At 36.2% G+C, this 21,810-nt stretch overlaps 1 protein-coding gene across 2 annotated transcripts in view; it reads right to left on the bottom strand.

Annotated features, from left to right (window-relative positions):
- Positions 1-21,810, bottom strand: part of LOC136805133 (cyclic nucleotide-gated channel alpha-1-like) — a 103,150-nt gene that overhangs the window by 47,324 nt on the left and 34,016 nt on the right. For both annotated transcript variants that reach the window (XM_067061699.1, XM_067061700.1), the window contains exons 6-8: positions 19,872-20,014; positions 13,894-14,010; positions 4,280-4,490 (exon numbers count right to left, since the gene is read on the bottom strand). In XM_067061699.1, the coding sequence (XP_066917800.1) occupies positions 4,280-4,490; positions 13,894-14,010; positions 19,872-20,014 (471 nt within the window). The remainder of the gene's footprint in view (positions 1-4,279; positions 4,491-13,893; positions 14,011-19,871; positions 20,015-21,810) is intronic.

Genomic DNA, 21,810 nt, shown 5'->3' with positions numbered 1-21,810 from the left:
TGGCTACCTTTGATCTTTTTAAGGCCTCCTTTAAGCTGTTTGATATTTCTTAGACCAAAATTTTCGCCTGCGGCGCCAAGATTACAAAGCAAACTCTCTGCGACATGAAATTTTATGCTTTCTATACTTTTTGTGACCTTATTCTCGCTAACTTTGAGCTTGCTTAGAGCAAAAATTTACTCCCCCCCGAAATGAAAACTCGTGGCTACGCCTCTGCTGGGCTTTACTCAATCCATCTCGATGAACAATGTCGCAAATTTTTCTTGCTCGCTTTGCTCGCATTTCCTAAATGTTTCTAAAATGACCTACATTTTAAGTTCAATTTTCGGTATACCAATGCGACCAAAAGGGGCGCCAGAATAAGCCTACAAGGGGGCACCTTGGGGGTACCAGCCTGTACCTACCCAACACGCTACAGTTTGGTAATTGTTATAGAGAATTTTGGATGATGAAAAACCCCACCTTTATCGTCCACACATACCAAGCACCAATTTTTGCCTAAGTACCCTCTCCGGGGGACGAGTACCTAAAAAATGGGGAAAAATTGATCGGTATTTGAACGAATAAATTATCGGTATATCGGTAATTGAGAGAAAAAGTGATCGGTATATCGGTATTACGAAGTCCCGTACGCCCCCCACTCGAAACATAGCCAATCGCAAATCTCGTGATCCATATATAGCTAGGTAGATTATTTCCCCGTGATATTCCCGATGTCCGATGATGGGAGAAGAGCCAAACGTAAATCTCGGTGATTATATTCAAGACACGATAAACTTCCACCAAATATTCACAATTAAGTCCTTTCCCATAAAAAAATTCCAAACTTCATTTATCAAGCAAAAATTTATTTAAGTTTTGTTTTTGTTGGTATGAATACTTCTCCTCTAAAGATAAACCAAAGCAAAAATGTTTCCTCAGAATGAAAGTCGTCTTTTCTTTTTCTTTTTCTTTTGTCACTCTTCACCACATCAAACAAAAGCAGATGAAAATTCCATCACACAGAGTCTTTGTCAAAATCATGATACATTGATTGATATTGTTGTGTGATTCTCTCAAATTTACTGATTAAATTGAACCAAAAATGTCCTCAAAAAGATAAGTAATTGCCTGATTATTAACACTTTTCAGGACTTCAATTCCTTTCTTTAAAACACTGCATCGAACGCTTGCAAAGAAGTGAGGTCGTTTGCCGTACGAATGGCTACCCTTCAAATAATTTCAATATTTTGCCGGGGACGACATGCGACTGAATGTTATTTTTGTAGGAAAATATTTACACTCAAAACGTTCGGTCAAGTTCGGTCTCGTATTTTCGAGAAATTTCCTTGAACCACCTCAAATTTGCCATTTCACTGGATGCATTTTCTGAACCAAAATTAAAAATTTCCTTTTCGGAAAACAGTAAAGTCTCAAGATCCATAAAGAAATCAAAATATTGACCGACAACCAAAACGTGATTCTCAGGCGCCATCTTGAATTCGGTTCGAAGCAAGTAAACCCACAGCCGCACTAGAATCAATATTCTCTACAGCACTAAGACGACCCAAGCAAATTTTACGCGAATGCCCCTGATTGAATTGCACCAAAAGAGAAACCATGGCACGGACAGGAGTGAGAGGGGACAGAAAAACAGAACACGGCACAGACTGCGGACAGACAGGACAGGACAGACACACGGAAACTTCCTCTTGAAAGGCCCCTTCACTAGCGCTGGGCCAAAAAGTAAAGACGAAAGAAGAAATAAATTGAAAAAATTCTTAAAAAAAAAGAGAAAAAAACAAGTGATACTTTTATGGACTTTCCTGGTTATGCATTTAACACATTTATAATTGATATCTACGTGACGTGACCATTAAACTATCATTCAGAACACAAATAGTAACGATCTATTAAAATTAGTCGTTTGTTTCTTATAAAAAAAACGTTTAGAAACCAAAATTTCATGCTCTTGAATTCTTTAATTCAAGACTTTTGAGCAAAACCAAACATCTATCAAAAAATTGAGTAAGTTGCTAAGACATTGATGTATGCTTATTATAGTGATTCTTATCGATAAAGATGCTTTTTGAGCTGAAAATTACAAAAATCCAATTTTTCACAAAGTCCAAAAAATCCTTTTTTTTTAGCCGTTTTTTGGCCCAAATTTGCCCAAAAACATTTTCTTTTGAAAATCGGGCTCCATTACATTCGAGGGTTTATAGTTATGCATGTTTGTGCAATAAATCATAAAGAATGAAAGAGCCAATCCCGAGAAAAGCTAATACCTAAGTAATTGATAATGTGCTTATAAAAAAATATCGAATTTGGCCAGTTTTTTTATAAAAACACGCCAAGCAACCCAAATTTCCTGTCTAAACACAATTCTTCAACAGTAAGGCCTCATGAGAAAAAAAAAACATCAAAAAATTGAGTAATTTGGCTAAGAACATTGATGTATGCTTATTAATAGTGATTCTTATAGATAAACATGCGTTTTTTGAGCTGAAAAATTCTTCTTTTACAAAAATCTGCTTCAGCCATCTTTTACCTACTTTCATGCAAAAAATCAGAAAAAATTAATGATCCAATTTTTCACAAAGTCCAAAAAACCCTTTTTTTTAGCCGTTTTTTGGTCCAAATTTGCCCAAAAACATTTTCTTTCGAAAATCGGGCTCCGTTACATTCGAGGGTTTATAGTTATGCATGTATGTGCAATAAATCATAAAGAATGAAAGAGCCAATCTCGAGAAAAGCTAATACCTAAGTAATTGATGTGCTTATAAAAAAATATCGAATTTGGCCAGTTTTTTTATAAAAACACTCCAAGCAACCCAAATTTCCTGTCTAAACACACATATTCTTCAACAGTAAGGCCTCATGAGCAAAAAAAAACATCTATCTCATAAAAAAATTGAGTAATTCGGCTAAGAACATTGATGTATGCTTATTAATAGTGATTCTTATAGATAAAGATGCGTTTTTTGAGCTGAAAAATTCTTCTTTTACAAAAATCTGCTTCAGCCATCTTTTACCTACTTTCATGCAAAAAATCAGAAAAAATTAATGATCCAATTTTTCACTAAGTCCAAAAAACCCTTTTTTTAGCCGTTTTTTGGTCCAAATTTGCCCAAAAACATTTTCTTTCGAAAATCGGGCTCCGTTACATTGGAGGGTTTATAGTTATGCATGTTTGTGCAATAAGTCATAAAGAATGAAAGAGCCAATCTCGAGAAAAGCTAATACCTAAGTAATTGATAATGTGCTTATAAAAAAATATCGAATTTGGCCAGTTTTTTTATAAAAACACGCCAAGCAACCCAAATTTCCTGTCTAAACACACATATTCTGCAAAAATCTGCTTCAGCCATCTTTTACCTATGATGGTACCCTACTTTCATGCAAAAAATCAGAAAAAATTAATGATCCAATTTTTCACAAAGTCCAAAAAACCCCGTTTTTTAGCCGTTTTTTGGCCCAAATTTGCCCAAATTTTTTTTTCGAAAATCAGTCTCCGTCACATTTTGCCCACCACCATTTTGCACCTTTGTACCAAAAATCAAAAGATTCCTATGATTCAATCCCGAGAAAAGTTGGTAACAGACGGACGGACGGACGAACACAGGTTAATTTATAGGACGTCCAGGTAGGTCCAAAAAAGAGAAGAAAACAAAGAAAAAAGTCCACGGAAGGTGTGCTAAAAGAATAAAATTGTGTATTTTTGGCTAGAAATCATACTTAAACATTTCAAGCCTCTGAACTACTTCCGGAACACCTGTTTGTGTATTTTACAGACCAAAATACCTTCCAGGCAAGAATCATATTTTATCTTTAAAACATATCATATGATATATTGTTGAAAGGGTTTTCTCGCACTGATTCTAAAAAACATCCCAACAATCTGAAAACGGACTTGGTCTGATTTATGGGGTAAGGAAGTAATTTACAGACCAGTCAGCCTGCCAAAAAACAATTTTTGTATTTTTTCTAAAACATGTCATATCATATACCGTTGGAAAGGTTTTTTCACACAGACTCTAAAAACCAAAAGAAACAAGAAAAAATGATGATAATAATAATTATAACACTCATTTAAGAAGATTCTTCTAACCTTCAAGGATTCTCCCAGCCTTAAAAGTGAAGATTCTTCTAACCGATCGCGGAAAAAAACATTTGCCTGGCGGTTTAGCGGGGGCTAGGAACCTTTATTGTTTATATATTTCTTCCGTTTAAAACCTATTAGAGATTAAAAGAAAATTATTAATAATTCAGAACAGGACATGAATAGGACATAACTTACCTATTCCGTCTCCATATATACTGATAGAAGTTCACAACACGGCTTTGAATGTCAAGTGGCATGGTTTGTTCTTTCATGTACGTTTGTATAGCAGCGAAACGCTCTTCAAATAAAACTCTCAACAGCTCTGCATTAGCCATTGTCGATGCCACGTTGCCCAAGACGAAACCAAATAGCAGTTTTCCAAAGATCATGACAACCGTTGCAATAACTAAATAAAAACGAATCAATTTTCATAGACTGGAGTCTAATATAATCTTGTAATACAGTAATAAAGGTGATATATGATAACATGATAATTGTTACGGGATAACATCAGTTTTTAAAGGCTGTCTCTTGAACTCGAACGTCTATAGCTCGAATGTTTCATCTTAACTCTGCAAAGTTTTCTCATCTCTTCGGTTGCCTTAGAGCCTTACTCACCTTACTCAATGATTCGAAATTTATCTCATCGTTATATTTATTATTATTATTGTTAATTATATCTTATCGTTGTGTTCCCCGCGTGTGTTCGAATTATGGAGACTTGACTGCTTAAACGACTGGGCGCCTCTGGTGTTCTGGTATACTGGTATACTTTTTGTAGTATACTTATTTGCTCAGGCAGAGCCGATGATGATGATATTTTTTTGTTTAATTCGACTTCCAAAAATCTTCATTTTTGCTCATTTTTGGGGTTAGAACAAGGGGGGCCCATGTTACAGTCGTAGGGTAATAACCCATAGCCGGGTGTGGTGGTGTCTAATTTGGAAGTTAAAAAAATTAACGCCCGGTATTTATTTATGGGTTGGTACATCAGGTCCTAAATATGGCACATTTGTTCAAAAATTTTTACAATTTTAGTCTTCAACTTTCAGGATTTTGATGAAAAATTATTTATTGTGTGTCTGCTTTGAAGCTTGTGTTACTGAATTGAAAAGTTTCCCATTTCCAATCCAAGATACTTTCCCTACATTTCAAGTATTAGGGAAGTTTGGAGGTTGCTGGCTCCCATAGTTTTTAGAAAGGAAAGAGCTATTGTTTCAAAGGAATGTATTATGTTTCTATTAATTTGTTGCCTTAGACATGTTAGAACAAGATTTTGTTGTTGTCTTCTGATGAAAAGAAATAAGAAGCACATATACACTGAAAGTTTTAGCGGTTCATTTTAGTACCTTTATGCTTTAAAGGTTGTTTCCCGCAAGAAAACATTCAAAAATACCTCAAAGGGTTCGATTTGTATCTCTAAGGTATCAAAAGTACCGAAACTCCATAGACACGATTAGGCAAGAATCATAGACGCGATTAAAGATACCTCTAATTATTTTGTCACCTTATCCCGAGGCTTCGAAGGCAGCATAACTCCAACCCATGATAACATCCACCTTAGGCTAAAGGATAGCATTTAAAAGTGAAATTAGCTTAGCTTTAAAGGGTTTCAAGCGGAAATACGGTTAGAAAAATAACTTTCAGGGTCTTGGATTATAACGATTCCCTAACACAGAGCACAAAATGTTCAATTAGAGACCTTTATGATGTCTTACGTGCTCGCTCATGCCAAACTAGACTCATCAAGGTCCTCAAGGTCTTTCCGTTCGTTTTTTCAAATGACATCACAAGGTCTTTCTACTGAGCGAATGAGAATCTTGACACTCAACTTTATACCGCGTCGAATGGTATTTTATTATACTTTGAAATTTCGGAAAAACTGAAAATTGTTTATGAGGTACCTATGAGGTACAAAAAGATCCCTTTAGAGTTAAGAATTCCTTTGAAGACTTTTTTCCTGCCCATATGGTTACTTATATTATACCTTCTTAACTTTTGAATTTTTAGAAATCTCGAAAATCACTACATAGGAACAAAATAATTCCTACAGGGTCTTTTAAAATTACCTTAACGGTTTTTTGAAAAATCTTACCACGGAAGGTATCATTTTAAAAGACCCTTAGGACTATATTTTTTCCCGAAAAGGGATAAATTTGTTATCTAAAGGTAAAACGAATTAAAAAAGGTAAAAATGAAGTAAAAACCTATGTACCGAGGTGTCAGAGGGAAGCTGAGGTCGTGAGCAAAAGGTAAAAAAGGAAATAATGAAGAACTAAAAGAAAAAGTTTAAAAAATGGAAGAGAAAACAGAAAAAGAAGGGAAAAAAAAGAGGGGAGGAAGGGAGGGGAAAAAAGAAGGATTACACAGATGAAAGGGAGAAAAAGGAGAAAAGGAAAAAGAAAAAAAGAACGAAAGGAAAGAAATTAGTCACATTTAAAAAGCGCAAGGAACACAGAAGCAAACTAAAAAAGAAAAGGCTTTCCTTAAAGTGACAGAGGATTTGAAAGAAAACTGAAGAAGATAAAAACACAGAGAAAAAATGAATGAAAAACAGAAGACAACACCAAAAAGTCCGCGGGGAGGAAAAAAAAAAGAAGGTAAAAAGTCGAGGGTTAAGATGTGTCTGACGGTGGCCCAGCTGAGGAATATAAGATTATTAGACCACGGATCGGGAGAGTTAAAAAAACAAAGAAGAAAAAAAAAAATGGGAAATATGCTTACATGAAAAATAACAATTTTACCAAAAGAAATTTTTTACCCAAATTTCAAAAGAAGAAGAGGCGGCCAGGTTTAGTTTTAGATCTAGAAACTACTGACAAGCTGATTTCGTGGGTGCGCACAATTCAGGTTGGGGGCTGAGTAAAAGGCGGAAAAGGTACTATCTTTGCAATGGGCGGTGATGTTGTTCTGCGTCCTTCTTTCGATGTTGTCTGCAGCTTCGCACCTCTAACGAATCCATCACGTCCAATGACCAATTCTTTCACTTTTCCCATTCTCCAGCGTTTGCGTGGAAGGAGATCTTCTTTTAAAAGCACGATGTCCCCGACTGAAATGTCCTGTTTTATAGATGAATTTTGTTTTCGGTGCAAATTGAATTGTTTGAGATCACCGAGGTAACAAGTTGGAAAACGAACAAAAATGGTCAAGTAAAGAAGAAATATGTTTTAAACGTTTCTTGTGTTTGAAAAGTGTGTCGAGTTTTGTTTAACTTCGCTTTCGATAAAATGTTTCTGCCATAAAGTAAATGAAAAGGTGTAAGCGGCTCGTCAATGTCATCTTCGTTCAAGTAACTGAGAGGGCGTGAGTTCAGTGTACCCTCGATTTCACATAAAAAGGTAGAAACTTCTTCCAAACTTAGAAGAGAATTTCCGAGGATTTTGCGTAGTGATGATTTCACGTTTCTTACTAAGCGTTCATAAAAACCCACCCACCAAGGGGCTAAAGCCAATATAAATTCTTGTTTGATGCCCTGTTTCAAGAAAAAGTGCTTCACTTCGCGTGATTTGAAAGTTTTTGCAATATCATGAATTACCAGTTCAGGATAACCCTTCCGGGCGAAAAAACGAATGATTCCACAAATAAAAGACTCGTCACCCATGTCAGGCACTAATTCTAAATGCAACGCCCTACTAGTCGCGCAAGTCAGTAGCAAAATATAGACCTTAGTAAAAGAGTTCTCACAACATTTTTCTTTGACGTATAAAGGTCCACAAAAATCCAAACCAGTGTGTTGAAAAGCAAAATCGCTTTCAAGTCTATAAGACGGAATATCTGCTGTAGGTGGAGGTAAAAAAGTTCTTTTGTTGAACCTCTTACATATCGTACATTCTCGAAGGATGTGTTTTACACGTTTTCTTCCTTTTGTTAGCCAATATCTTTGTCTCACGAATGTCAATGTTGTTTCAACTCCGTGATGTAGCGTCCGTTCATGTGCATCTTCCACAATGAGTTGACTGAGGTGTCCGTCTCTCCTGATGATTGCTGGATGCGATTGATCGTAAGGTAGAGATGTGCCATAACGTCCTTTTAACCGTAAGATGCCGTTGTCGTCTTCATAAAGGTTCAATGATGTCTTCATTTTATCTTGATGAAGTCTTGTTCTTCTTTGATGATTCGATCGTGTACATATTTGAATTCTTCTGGTGACAGAGTTTGATCCATATTTGGTGGTTTCTTTTTGCGAATTAGGTTGATAAATCGGAACACATAACCAACAACAGATATGAACTTTTTCAAAGAACCAAAACGAGTAATGTCAACCACGTTAAATAAAGAATTATTGCTTTTGTTCTCGACAACAGATGCTAAGGTTAGAGTTTCTAAATCACTTTTCCGCTTCTCCTTCATAACTTCCACCAGCATAGCTTGGTTATGACACTCAAAAGGCTCAGAATTCAAGGAAGAGTTTAAAAGAAAACTTGGTCCTTTTTCCCACATTTCAGAATACGTTTCAAAAGGACGAGTAGGAAAATCAGATGGGTTTTCCTCACTCTTGACATGAAACCATTTGTCTCTATCAACCACTTTTCGTACTTTCACCGCTCTGTTCTCTACCCAAGGCTTCCAATCTTTCTCCTTACCTTTAATCCAACACAATGCAATCTCAGAATCCGACCAACACAACGTATCACTAATGTCAACCCTCCCATGAAAGGCTGAACGACATTGTGATAACAGATCAGACAACAAAAGACATCCAAGGAGCTCTAACCTAGGAGTACCCAAACGTTTCAAAGGTGCTATCCTCGTCTTTCCTCCAACAAAATTCACCGAAACTCCACCTTCCGAAACAAACTCAAATAAACTACAGCACAATAAACCTCATCCGAACTATCAGAAAAACCACACAGTTGAACACTCACAAAGTCAGTAGTACGAACAAACCGTTGCAACTTCAAAGTACCAATATTCCTCAAAAGAGCAAGAAAATCAACCCAATACTTCTTCAATTCCTCAGATACATCATCATCCCATCCAACTTTACTCTTACAGAGCAACTGGAAGAGAAACTTGGTCCTAGCCGTTACTGGCGAAATAAAACCCAAAGGGTCATAAAAGGAAGCAGAAACACTTAAAATGTTCCCCTTAGTCAACTTTAAACCTTCACACATCTCGAGAAACTTCTTAAAATCAAAAACAAAATAATCATCAACTACATCTTTTTCAAACGGACAAATTCCGCATCCCCAATCAAAAGCTTTCTCAACTCAGGATCCCTTGTCACCCACTTCCTTAACTCCATACCAGCATCCTTGATAATCTCAGATGTTCTCACAAAAAACTGTTTACCTTTCTCACCACTCTCAACACCGGATACAAGATCATCCACATAAAAATCATCCATAAGACGCTCAATCAACTCCTTGTCAGTCGACAAATACTTCTCCAGATGATGCTTGATAGTACCATTCAACAAAAAGGGGCTTGAAGTCATACCCATCACGACTCTCATAAAACGAAAAACAACCAGTTCAGGATCACCATTCGACTCAAAATCATACCACAAAAAACGAAGAAAATCACGATGCTCGTCAAAAACCTCACTGTTCAAAAAAGCTTTCTTAATATCCGCCAAAATAGCAACCTTGTTCAAACGAAAACGAATCAACATATCAAACACCTTCGACAACAAATTAGGACCAGAATACTGACACTTATTTAAAGAAGGACCATTTATACCACAAGAAGCATCAAAAACAGCACGGATCTTGGTTGTCTCTCTATCTTCCTTCACTACTGGCCTGTGAGGTAAGTAGTGAACTTTACCTACCTCTGCAGAAATCTCATTCTCGGGAACTTTCTCAATGATACCTTCTTTCTTATACTCTTCAAAAACCTCATTATACCTCTTTACCAAGTCTGACTTTTCTAGTCTCTTCTTCAAGGAAACAAATCTCTTCTCAGAAGTCTTAAAATTGTCTGGAATAGTATCATGATCCGGCTTAAAAGGCAACTTCACTTGGTACCTCTCTCCAGTATGGACAATATCTTGCTCAAACTGGTGTACCACACAATCTTTCCTACCAATGTTCTCAACTTCCCAGAAACGATCCAAAGACTCCTTCAACTGTCGATCCGAATAACTTTCAACAGAACACCTAAAGTTAAAAAAACAATAACTATCTTCTCTACTTTTGACCTTTGCCTTAACCTTTCCACTCAAAACCCAACCAACGACCGTCTTCGACGCAACTGGACCTGACTTACCTATTTTGGTCTTACCGGAGAAAAAGTCATGGTAAAAATCAATACCGACAACAACACCAACTGGGCAATCGATTGAAACCGCATTAAAGGTATCCGCCAACTCTAAATCCCTCAAATGATCGTATTTTGAACGAACAAAGACCTTGGATATCGAGCCACAAATCCTCGGGACACAAAGTGCTTCAACAGCTGTGAAAGAGTTGCGGCCTTTGTGTTTAACCTTGATCGTGACAACATCCAAGAACTTGGAAACTTTTTTGCTGTTGTCTCCCTCACCGAAAGTCTTGATGACTACTCTTTTCTTTCAGACTTCAACTGTAACTTATCTCTCAACGCTTGAGTCACGAAACTCCTTTGACTACCACTGTCAAACAAAATCTTAGAAGAACTCCCCTGTCTCTTACACTTATCCTGAATATAAGCTGTAGCTGTCTGCAACAAAATAGACTCACGTTCTGCTCTGGCTGACATAACAAGACCTTGCTGAATTTCTTCTAGTGACTCTCCGTCATCCTGATCTCTCTCTCTGTCTTCTCCACCTCGATCACCATTTCTGACTCTATTCTCTTGATCTCTTCCTCCACGATTTCTATCTCTATCTCTATCTCTTTCTCGATTTCTCTCGTTCCTGTCTCCCTTTCCAAAACAAATTGCAATGTTATGCTTCCCATTGCAGTTCCTGCAAATATACTTTACTCTACACTCTCGCTTCTGATGACCTTTCTTCAAACAGAGAAAACATCTCCTATCTCTCCTCAACATGTCAGTCCTGGACTTGACATTAGTAACCTTTCTACACTTGTGAGATGCATGATCTTTACTACAGAAAACACTTACTACATCCTCACTCATACCACCGAAAAGATTCCATGTGGTAGACTTCACTTCGGACGAAGGAGACGATGAAGATCCACCTAAGAATGAGGAACAATTCTCACTAGTTCTGATCTCCTTGTTCATATACTCAATCAACTTGTCTAAAGTCCAAACTTCATCCTCAAAACGTCTAGAAATGTGGAAAACTAACTCGTCTGGAAGTCGCTCCTTCAAAATCGGAATCAACAGACTACCATATATGGAAGTTTCTACTTTCATAGACCTCAAATTTCTGACACAATTTTCCACATCACTAGCTAATTTCCTTAAACTTTCTGTCTCTAACATACTGTCAACCTTTCTTAATTTCAAAAGAGACTCCATGTAAGCTGAAATTAAAACTTGGTGATTCCCATACCTACCTTCCAAAAGTGACAGTGCTTCCTTGTAATTAGCAGCTGTCCTTAAGACAAACCAGAAACGAAATTCGACGCTTGACCCCCCAAATATCTCTTCAAATAAATAAACTTTTTAATATCACTTAAACTTTCGTCATCATCTACATTCTTGCTAAACTGTTCAATGAAGCCTTTCCACTTTAAAACATCTCCTTTGAAAGTCGGCAATTCTAACTTTGGCAACCTACAAGACTTTGTCACTGACGAAGCAGAACTTGCTCTTTCAGGTACAGAATTAGAAACTTTCATGGTCTCAAGGTGAAGTTTCTCAAGTCGAAATGAGGTTAGCCAATATTTCGTACGTCGGCTTGACTGCTTCTATACTGTCAAGAACATCCCGCTGAATTTCCTCAGCGTCTAAACTGTTGGCAATCTCGTCATCTAAGGTACTTAGTCCTTCTCTAGAAGTCTCCATTCTCTGTTTCAAACTCACCATTTTAGCTTGCCCCAAATCTTCATTTACTAGCCCTCTATTCGCTTCTTCAATAATCTCTTTGAGACTAGTCCTGAAAGCCTCTCTCCTTGCTTTCTTTCTCGCAAGAGCAGCAGCCATAATAAGTTATAAATTCTCCCAAATATCAAAACGTCAAACTTTTACTCAATAGATAAAAACGCAACAAAATTTTGTCAAAAAATCACCAATAAGTGCTTATAAAAATTTCGTAAAACACGTGTCAAAAGTTAAAAGTATGCAAAAAGACTCAAAAATATCACGTGATTAAATTTTCTCAAAATGTCCACCCGGCTCAAAAACAACCGGTAAAAAATTTCACACACGAATGAAAATGGTAAAAACAATAAACAACCAGTGGACAGTTGTGCTTGATATCAATTATAATCAAAGCTTCCGAGAAAGGAAAATTTCCACACCAAAATGTAGCACTCAAATAAAGACGGCTGAAAAATTCAATTCATAAAATAATCACACAAAGCTTTTGGCAATTAAAAAAAATTACTCATCAAAATGTCTCTCACTCAAAAGACAGTTGCCGAACTAATTCATCAAAAAAGCACGCTATGACAATTCCTTGTCAACACTAACTTGTGCACGAGGGCAACAAATAAAAACTTTAAAGATCCCGTAAGTCACAAAAATGCACCAAATTTCAGCAACAACACTACAACACTATCATTTAAAAAGAACTCTCCCGTACCACAGACGTAGAAAATTTATATGAGAAATACTTAAATATCCTTCGACTAATTTAAAAGAACGACTATTAAGCCAAGACCATCACAGCGAAAAAACACGCAAAGAAGAAAATGTAAAAGATTTTGAAAAGAAAGATTCAATAAAAACAAAAGCAATAACCTTTACTTAGCCTATGGCCTTCAATACCGCTAAGACTCAAAGATTAATATCAAAACTGATGAAGGAAACGCGATACCTCAACTCCTGACGTTTTTTCCAGTTTGAACTGCTTCCGTTCCAATGATCTTTAGATGGGTTCTGTATCAGCAAATCGGTGCGCCATGTAAAAACCTGATGTCCCTAGGTTTCAGAGGGCTGTATTTTAGCTGGTCGGTCTTTAGCAATAATAGTCGAATCTTGATTTATTAGTTTACATGCTTCTTCCGTTCACTTTATATAATTATGATAAGTAACTACTCAAAAACGTGAGTTCACAAGTTTAAATACATGGAAGACCACGAGATAATCACGTGATCTTAGAATAATAAAAATATACAAAGAAAGAAAAGATAAAATATAATTATGAAAAATTATGTAATATACTTTACATGAACCGCTAAAACTTTCAGTGTAGCGGGAAGGCCTAGCTCGTGGAACAAATTTATCTCGTCGCCGGTCGTGGTCGCCGGTCGTGGTCACCATTTTTGGCCGATGTTTAGAAACTCCCCTCGAAACGCATTAAAAGGTTGTTAATGTTAAGGCCCCATTACAGCTAAGAATATAGGGGAAGAATAATGTGAAATTTATTGCACACCTGACACTTTTATTAAATTCTCCTATGTATTAGTTTGAAGAATTACAGATAGAATTATCTAACAATTAATCTCCCTAAGCTCAGTTCTATTGTTTAATTAATTTCAGAGTTTTTCATTCCTTTGGGCAGCTCCAAAGGAATGGAATACTCTGAAATTAATTAAACAATAGCAGCCTATTGAAAGTTGGAATTAGCTTGGAATGTGGTCGGTGTGTAAACAAAATTTCAATAGAATGAAATACGCTTTCGCATATTTTTTCTCGAATATTTTTAAGTGTATTTTCTATAAGAATATACAAGTAGTAACAGCTGCGAGACTATATTCTTCTCCTATATTCTCAGGTGTAATGGGGCCTTTAGGCATATTTAAAAGACATACCTTTTTCTGTCAAGTTATTGGCGTGTATATCACCATATCCAGCTGAAGTCATAGTAGCCAAGGCCCAATAAACACAATCGCCATAATTTTCCTCTGGGAGCCATAAATACTCAGGATCTATGAAATAAACAAATGAAATTAAACAAATTGAAAACAAGCAACATGTTGAATAGACATACTTGAGGATTAGAATCAGTAATTGGGGGGGGGGGAGAGAAATAGAAGGTTGCAAAAATCAGTTTTATTGACAATTGAATGATGGTCTTCTCAAAAATCGGACTAAATCATTTTTGAAAAATTCAAGAAAAACTTTTTCTGGCGATTCTCGGCTGTTCCTGCAATTTTTAGAAAGTCACAGCTATAAAAATCCGATTTATTAACATATGAATCATGCTTGATGGTAGCATTGTTATCAATAATGTTTTTCGTGAAAAAAAGATGAAATACCAGGAAAAAGTCCAATGAAAATCAGCAAAAACGGCATATTTCCGCCTTTAAGATCGAAAAAATTTTTTTTCTCGATAATCAGACTGGGCCATAAATTGAGCATTACTAATACGCATCTTTCTGCAAAAAATTAGAAAAAACTAAGGATGAATAACCGGTTTTTCCGGCATATTTCCGGCATTTTCAGCCGGAAAAAAATGTTTTTTCAAAATCGGGTATCGTCACATTTTAGGTATTGTCATTTTGCATCAGTGTGCAAAATTTCATAAATAAATAGAAAGTACAGCTCGAGGAATTCAAGAAATACTGTCTTTCCTGCGAAAATAGGTTGTTCCGGCGATTTTTAAATAGTTCCAGCTTCAAAAATTAATTTTATTGAAAATTGAACCAGCAATTAGGGGGGGGTGAGAGAAATAGAAGGTTAGAAAAATCAGTTTTATTGACAATTGAATGATGGTCTTCTCAAAAATCGGACTACAGTAAGTCATTTTTGAAAAATTCAAGAAAAACTTTTTCTGGCAATTCTCGGCTGTTCCTGCAATTTTTAGAAAGTCCCAGCTATAAAAATCCGTTTTATTAAAATATGAATTATGCTTGATGGTAGCATTGCTATCAATAATGTTTTTGCGTGAAAAAAACATGAAATATCAGGAAAAGGTCCAATGAAAATCAACAAAAACGGCATATTTCCGCCTTTCAGATCGAAAAATATTTTTTCTCGATAATCAGACTCGGCCATAAATTGAGCATTGCTAATACGCATCTTTCTGCAAAAAAATAGAAAAAACTGAGGATGAATAACCGGTTTTTCCGGCATATTTAAAAAAAAATGTTTAGAAAAACTTAAGATAAAGTCTTGAGCAAATGCCAAAAAAACAGCTTTCAGGCAAAATTTTTTTTCTTCGAAAATCGGGCTCCATCACATTTTGGACATTGCCATTTTGCAACTTTGTGCCAAAAATCAGAAAAAACTAATGAGCCAATCTCGAGAAAAGCTGGTAACAGACGAACGGACAGACGAACGAACGAACGAACAACGGTTAATTTATAGGACCTCCAGGTCGGTCCAAAAAGTGTAGTGACCAGCTCGAATAGATTACTGTGGGTGTATCAGAGCTCAAATTAATATCGACCTGTGAAGTATAGTTAAAGTCGTATGACTTATAGTCGTAGATGCAGGGATGAATAAATATTTTAGCGTAATTTCCCTATTGACGATAAAAAGATGGTTTTTATTTTAAGGACTTTTTGGCCCAAGTTTACCCAAAACAAGCTATATGCTGAATGGACCTACCTGATGATGAAAGTTAGATAGCAATGCGAGGAGAAAAATGAAAAAAGATCAGTCAGAAAATATAGCGTTTAGCGAAAATGCATAACGCAATAAATTCATTATTGATTGTTGATGGGGGGGGAGAGGAAAGGGTTGTAGGGAAAAAATAAATATAAAGTTCTGGTCGCAAAAACCAGTTTATTGACAATTGAATCATGCTTGATGGTTGTTATAAATAATGTTTTTGTGTAAAAAACATAGAAATGAATATAAGGAAAAAATCCAATGAAAATCTGCAAACACGGCGATTTCCGGCATTTTCAACCGGAAAAAAATTTTCTTAAAAATCGAACTCGGCCATGTTTTGGGCATTGTTAATACGCATCTTTGAGCAAAAAATCAGAAAAAACTAATGATAAAGTCTTGAGAAAATGCCAAAAAACAGTTTTTCCGGCATATTCCCGCCATTTTCAGCCGGAAAAAAATGTTTTTTCAAAATCAGGTATCGTCACATTTTAGGTATTGTCATTTTGCATCATGGTGCAAAAAATCAGAAAAAGATTATGAGTCAACATTGAGAAAAGCTATATTTTCTTATTTGGTTTAAGGGAATTTCCCCAAAATACGAAAATCCGTCTTTTAAGGCGAATAAGAATTTTCCGGGGAAAACCACTTCAGTCATTCTTTAGAGAATCTTGCACTCCATCTTTGTACAAAAAATCAGAAAAAACTAATGACAGGATTTTGCACAAAGTCCAAAAACCCCTATTTTTAGGCAGTTTTTGGCCCAAATTTGCCCAAATATATTTTTTTTCTCGAAAATCGGGCTCTATCATATTTTAGGCATTACCATTTTGCATCATTGTGCAAAGAAACAGAAAAAGATAATGAGTCAACATTGAGAAAAGCTATTTTTTCTTATTTGGTTAAAGGGAATTTCCCCAAAATACGAAAATCCGTCTTTTAAGGCGAATAAGAATTTTCCGGGGAAAACCACTTCAGTCATTCTCTAGAGAATCTTGCCCTCCATCTTTGTACAAAAAATCAGAAAAAACTAATGACAGGATTTTGCACAAAGTCCAAAAAACCCTATTTTTAGGCAGTTTTTGGCCCAAATTTGCCCAAATATTTTTTTTTTCTCGAAAATCGGGCTCTATCATATTTTAGGCATTACCATTTTGCATCATTGTGCAAAGAAACAGAAAAAGATAATAAGTCAACATTGAGAAAAGCTATTTTTTCTTATTTGGTTAAAGGGAATTTCCCCAAAATACGAAAATCCGTTTTTTAAGGCGAATAAGAATTTTCCGGGAAAAACCACTTTAGCCATTCTTTAGAGAATCTTGCCCTCCATCTTTGTACAAAAAATCAGAAAAAACTAATGACAGGATTTTGCAAAAAGTCCAAAAAACCCTATTTTAGGCAGTTTTTGCCCCAAATTTGCCCAAATATATATTTTTTCGAAAATCGGGCTCCGTCACATTTTGGGCATTGCCATTTTGCATCTTTGTGCCAGAAATCAGAAAAAACGAATGAGCCAATCTCGAGAAAAGCTGGTAACAGACAAACGGACTAGACGGACGAACGAACGAACAGACAACGGTTAATTCATAGGACCTCCACCGGGGTGGCCGGAGGTAGGTCCAAAAATTATTTTTTGAAAATCGGGCTTCATCAGATTTTAAATTTTACCATTTTACATCAAAGTGCAAAAAATCAGAAAAAAATATCAAACTAATCGCGAGAAATGCTCTTTTTCTCTAAAATTGATAAAAGGGAATTTTCCCAAATAAGAAATTCCGATTTTTACAGCCGAATAAAATTTTCCGAAAAAAACTGCTTGACTTATTAGAGAGCCTAAAAACTAATGCTTCGTCACTTTTTGGGAATCAATATTTTGCATCACTGTGCAAAAAATCAGAAAGAATGAGCCAATCCTGAGAAAAGCTGGTAAACAGACGAACGAACGAACAAGCGGACAAACATTGGTTAATTAAAAGGACCTCCGTGGTAGGTCCAAAAATAGTTATTTAACTTCCATGCGTCTACGACTGGGTTAGGGCTAGAGACATCAATAGTCAGACGGCTGAGAAATAGTGCAAGATAATGGATATAAGGTTTAATCAAGGCTTAAACCTCCAATAAAAGGTTTTACGGAAATTTGTCACGACCAATACAATATTTCACTCACACCTATCCTATACATCGATTGTATGGGGTCAAAGCCTATCTCAAAACTCTAGAATAGGAAAACTTAAAAAAAAAAGCCTCAGAATAATCACTTTTTCGGACTTCAATGCTGAATCTCGTCCTCTCTTTGTCAACTTAGGAGTCCCAAAACACTTGTAATCTTAGGTTCCAAATAAACGGCCCCACCGCTTGTTAATTTTTCGAAAATTTTCCAACCCCCCGGACCTTATTAGGACCCCCCCCCGTTTATTCATCTCAAAATTTTCACTGTCAAGGGAAAGCCTCTTCTTTGCTCTAATACCTGATTTAAGCCTATTTTTACATTATTTTTGTTCAGACGTAAATTCCAACCCACACGGCAATTAGGTCCCCCCGTTTATTAAAAGCTGAAATTTTCCACCACCCCCCCCCCGTTTATTCGAACCCCCCGTTTATTTGGAACCTAAGAGTACATGAATCTCATGACAATCTATCTCTCATCAACATAACACTCGAAATAGAAACCTGAAAATCTTGGAGCACCACAAGACTACAACATTTCGGATTAAAATCTATAGCATTCCTTATTATGGCAATTAGATCACACTTTCTAGCGTCCCCGGGAGACCAGTCATTTCGAACTGTGGCTAAAAACCCTGAACTTTAGGTTGAGCTTGCTAAATATTTTCTACAAAAGAATCGTTTTGAAAACAATGACCAATTTCTTAAGCAGAAGAGTGGTACTTCCATCGCTAAAAAAATTACTCCTCAAAATGCTATTGGACTTGCTATTGACTTGGAGGCGAAACTTTTGGCTGCTTTTGAGTTGAAACCTAAGTATCTTTATGATTTTGCAGGATGAGGAAGAGCACCTCCAAGACTTCATAAATTTCATTACTATTTGCCGGTTAACCTTTTTCATCTACAATAATTCTCGATGTTAAGGCGACCGACCTACCCTTGCGACCGCAACTGTTGGCTTCAATCCTTCTTTCTTGGAAAAAAGATTACAACATAAAAATGTTGCGCGCGCTCGAAGAAACAGTTGAGCACATTTCAACTTTTTCCAAAAATTAAATTTTTTTTTTGACCAAAAGCGTAAAAGCTTTGATTGAAAAAGTGCGATCGAAGCGCGCGCAAGTGGAGAACGGCCTTTACTCCCGACCGTTTAATAATAGATGCGATATTACACGGCCAAAGGTATCATTACACGCAATGCAATTTTTGACGTCAGTTTGGGATTTTCTTGTTTTGGTTGTAAGATAGGGGAAAAATATTGTCTTTAGGACTTACCCAGCATCCGAAATACTCATACGTTACTTTAGATATAAATATATCCGGAGGGGGAGATGCTACCCTTGCCGACTGACGGGGGTGGACTGAAATCCCAAAATGTTATTAAATTTTTCCCCAAATTCACCAAAAAAAGGCACCCTGACCAGCGGCACATCCCCGTAACCAATTTTTCCCTATTACCCCCAGGAGGTATATAATAAAAGATGTATGTGGCATGTCTGCCGTTCATTAGATATTGGTACAATATGCTTTGCCCGCATGACACCCCCTCCTCAGCGCAGACACTCCTTGTTGTTTTCTTTTCATTCGAATTTTTTGATTTTCGCAATTGATCTACATCAATTTTATTTTCATGCTACTTTTATCCTCTTATGGCAGCAAAAAACCACACAGAGTGAAGCCACACCTATCTAACCACTACACGTTTTTTTTTTTATAAGAACGTCAAAAATTTTCGAAGCCTTCGAATGTTCTTAGTTTTTTGGATTTGAAGCCTAAAAATGTTCTTAAAATGTTCTTATTTTCAGCATTTTTTGAGCATTTTGATGTAATTTCTTAAGAAATTGCATGTTATTAAGTCTCCAAAGCCTTGGTATGTTCTTAGAATGTTCTTAAATTTTTGGGCCTCGAAGCTTGTTCTTATATAGTTTGTTCTTATAAAAAAAAAAAAACGTGTACCATTAGCAGGCAAATTCCAAGTACTATTATAGCAGATTTTATGTAGGGACATAAGCTTTGAAAAAAATAATATTTTACGCTCTGCGAAAGAGATTGCAGCAAGAAAAGTACTTACCAGAATTGTCTTGACGCTTGGTTGCCCAGGTTCCTGGTCTGCATTGATTATTTGGACACGCAGTTATATACCAAATACAAGCAAAAGTTTGTAAGGCGAGCGTAATTTGAATAAGATTTTCTGTCAGGCGAATGAGCAATACACTAAATGAGAAAGAAAGAATGTTATTTTTTGACGCAAATTATAGTAATTTAAAAATGACTAAAGGCAAAGATTCACGAAAGCATCGATTACAGCAATTGAAATTTTCAGCATATTTATTTAGCAGGCATTAAATTCAAATTTTAGTTAATATTGACCTTTTTAACGATAATCTTTCTACTCGTAAGGATCCATCCATTGCTGTACCCAGAGAGAATTACATCAGTGAAATTGTTGTAACTTCAAGATTTGTAATTTTGATGGACAATTTTGAAAATGACCCTGGTCGTTAATTCGCTGCAAGCTTTTTTGGATAGTTCGGATCATAGATACAGGTCATATAAATCACAGACTCCAAGACTATGTTAAGAAGTTACGGTTTTTTATCGCTTCGAAAAAAAGCGGTTTCGAAACACTGCGTGAACGTCAAAATTCGAAACGTTAAAATTTTTCTTGGCACTTTCAGCTTCAAATTGTTCTCATTTTGTTCTTATTTATAGCGGGTAATCAACGTATTTTAGTTATTCTACCCAATTTTTACTAACTTTTCTCCGTACACAATTGCTTGAAATTCAGTAATTTCAGGCTCAGTATTGTTCTTAAAAATTGTTCTTATAAAAAAAGTGAATCTTTGATTGAATAACTCAGGTAACGATGAAATAAAAAATGATAAACGCGAGATGAAAGGAACATTAAACCTCTCCAAGAACCAGACTTGGAACCACTCAGCTTCACATTTTTGACCAACTTTGCAAAATTCTTAAATACGCCAGTGGAACTTGTTCAAAAGGGAAAAGTTTTATGTAGTGAAAACTTAACCTAAAACTTTCAAAGTTAAAATTGTGAAATCCAGCAGAACGGGAATCTGAAAACCATCATTTAAATATAAAATTTTATTCTCATTCACAATTAACACCAAAATGTGTCTGAGCGGTTAGCTTGTAAGAATATTGTTGACGTGAGGGGGTTTATCTAAAGAATCCTACATTTACTAAAAATAGACAAAAAGAACAACAAAGTTCCGCCGTACACAACCCCACCTTGGTTCACCCCTACGAATTCATTCCTCTTTCATTATCATGGGAATTAACTATGCAGTCCTGGAATTTGTGTACAACTGTATCATAAAGGTCATAAATATTGCACTTATATCATACACGTTTTTTTTTTATAAGAACGTCAAAAATTTTTGAAGCCTTCGGATGTTCTTAGTTTTTTGGATTTGAAGCCTAAAAATGTTCTTAAAATGTTGTTATTTTCACGCTTATTTTTGGAAGAATTGTTTTTCTAAAAACCCGTGTTAGCTACCCAGCCTTGTAAGTTTCTAATCGGCTGTTACAACCTCAACCTGTTTAACCATCCTCGAAGTCCTTTGATCACCCTCTTACTACCCCTCACCCCCCCTGACCGTCAGCATCCTGAGGCCCCCTAGCGGTAACTCCTGATCACGCGATTTTTTCCACCGGGGTGGGGGGTCCACCGGGTCTGTGACACAGGGGTGTGCAAGACGAGTGTGATTTTTCCGTGTCTTGCGTGCCTTCGAAAAAAAGTTCGTGCCTTTTTAAAAAAAGTTCGTGCTTTTCGAAAAAAAGTTCGTGCCTTTGAAAAAAAAAGTTCGTGCCTTTTAAAAAAAAGTTCGTGCCTTTTAAAAACTGTCGAACGTGCTAACCGCACTGGGCTCAACTTCAGTGTTTTTAAATCATTTGTAGGCCCAATTGTAAAATGTAACCAATTTCAACTAAAAACTCATGACCACCCCCTTAAAATGGAAATTATAAAATAATGAAAACCACCCACA

This window comes from Clytia hemisphaerica, unplaced genomic scaffold (genome assembly GCF_902728285.1).
Source record: "Clytia hemisphaerica strain Z4C2 unplaced genomic scaffold, Clytia hemisphaerica genome assembly, whole genome shotgun sequence".
Lineage (NCBI taxonomy): Eukaryota > Metazoa > Cnidaria > Hydrozoa > Leptothecata > Clytiidae > Clytia > Clytia hemisphaerica.
Note: the sequence above shows the minus strand (reverse complement) of the source record. Positions and strands in the feature narration are given on the sequence as shown.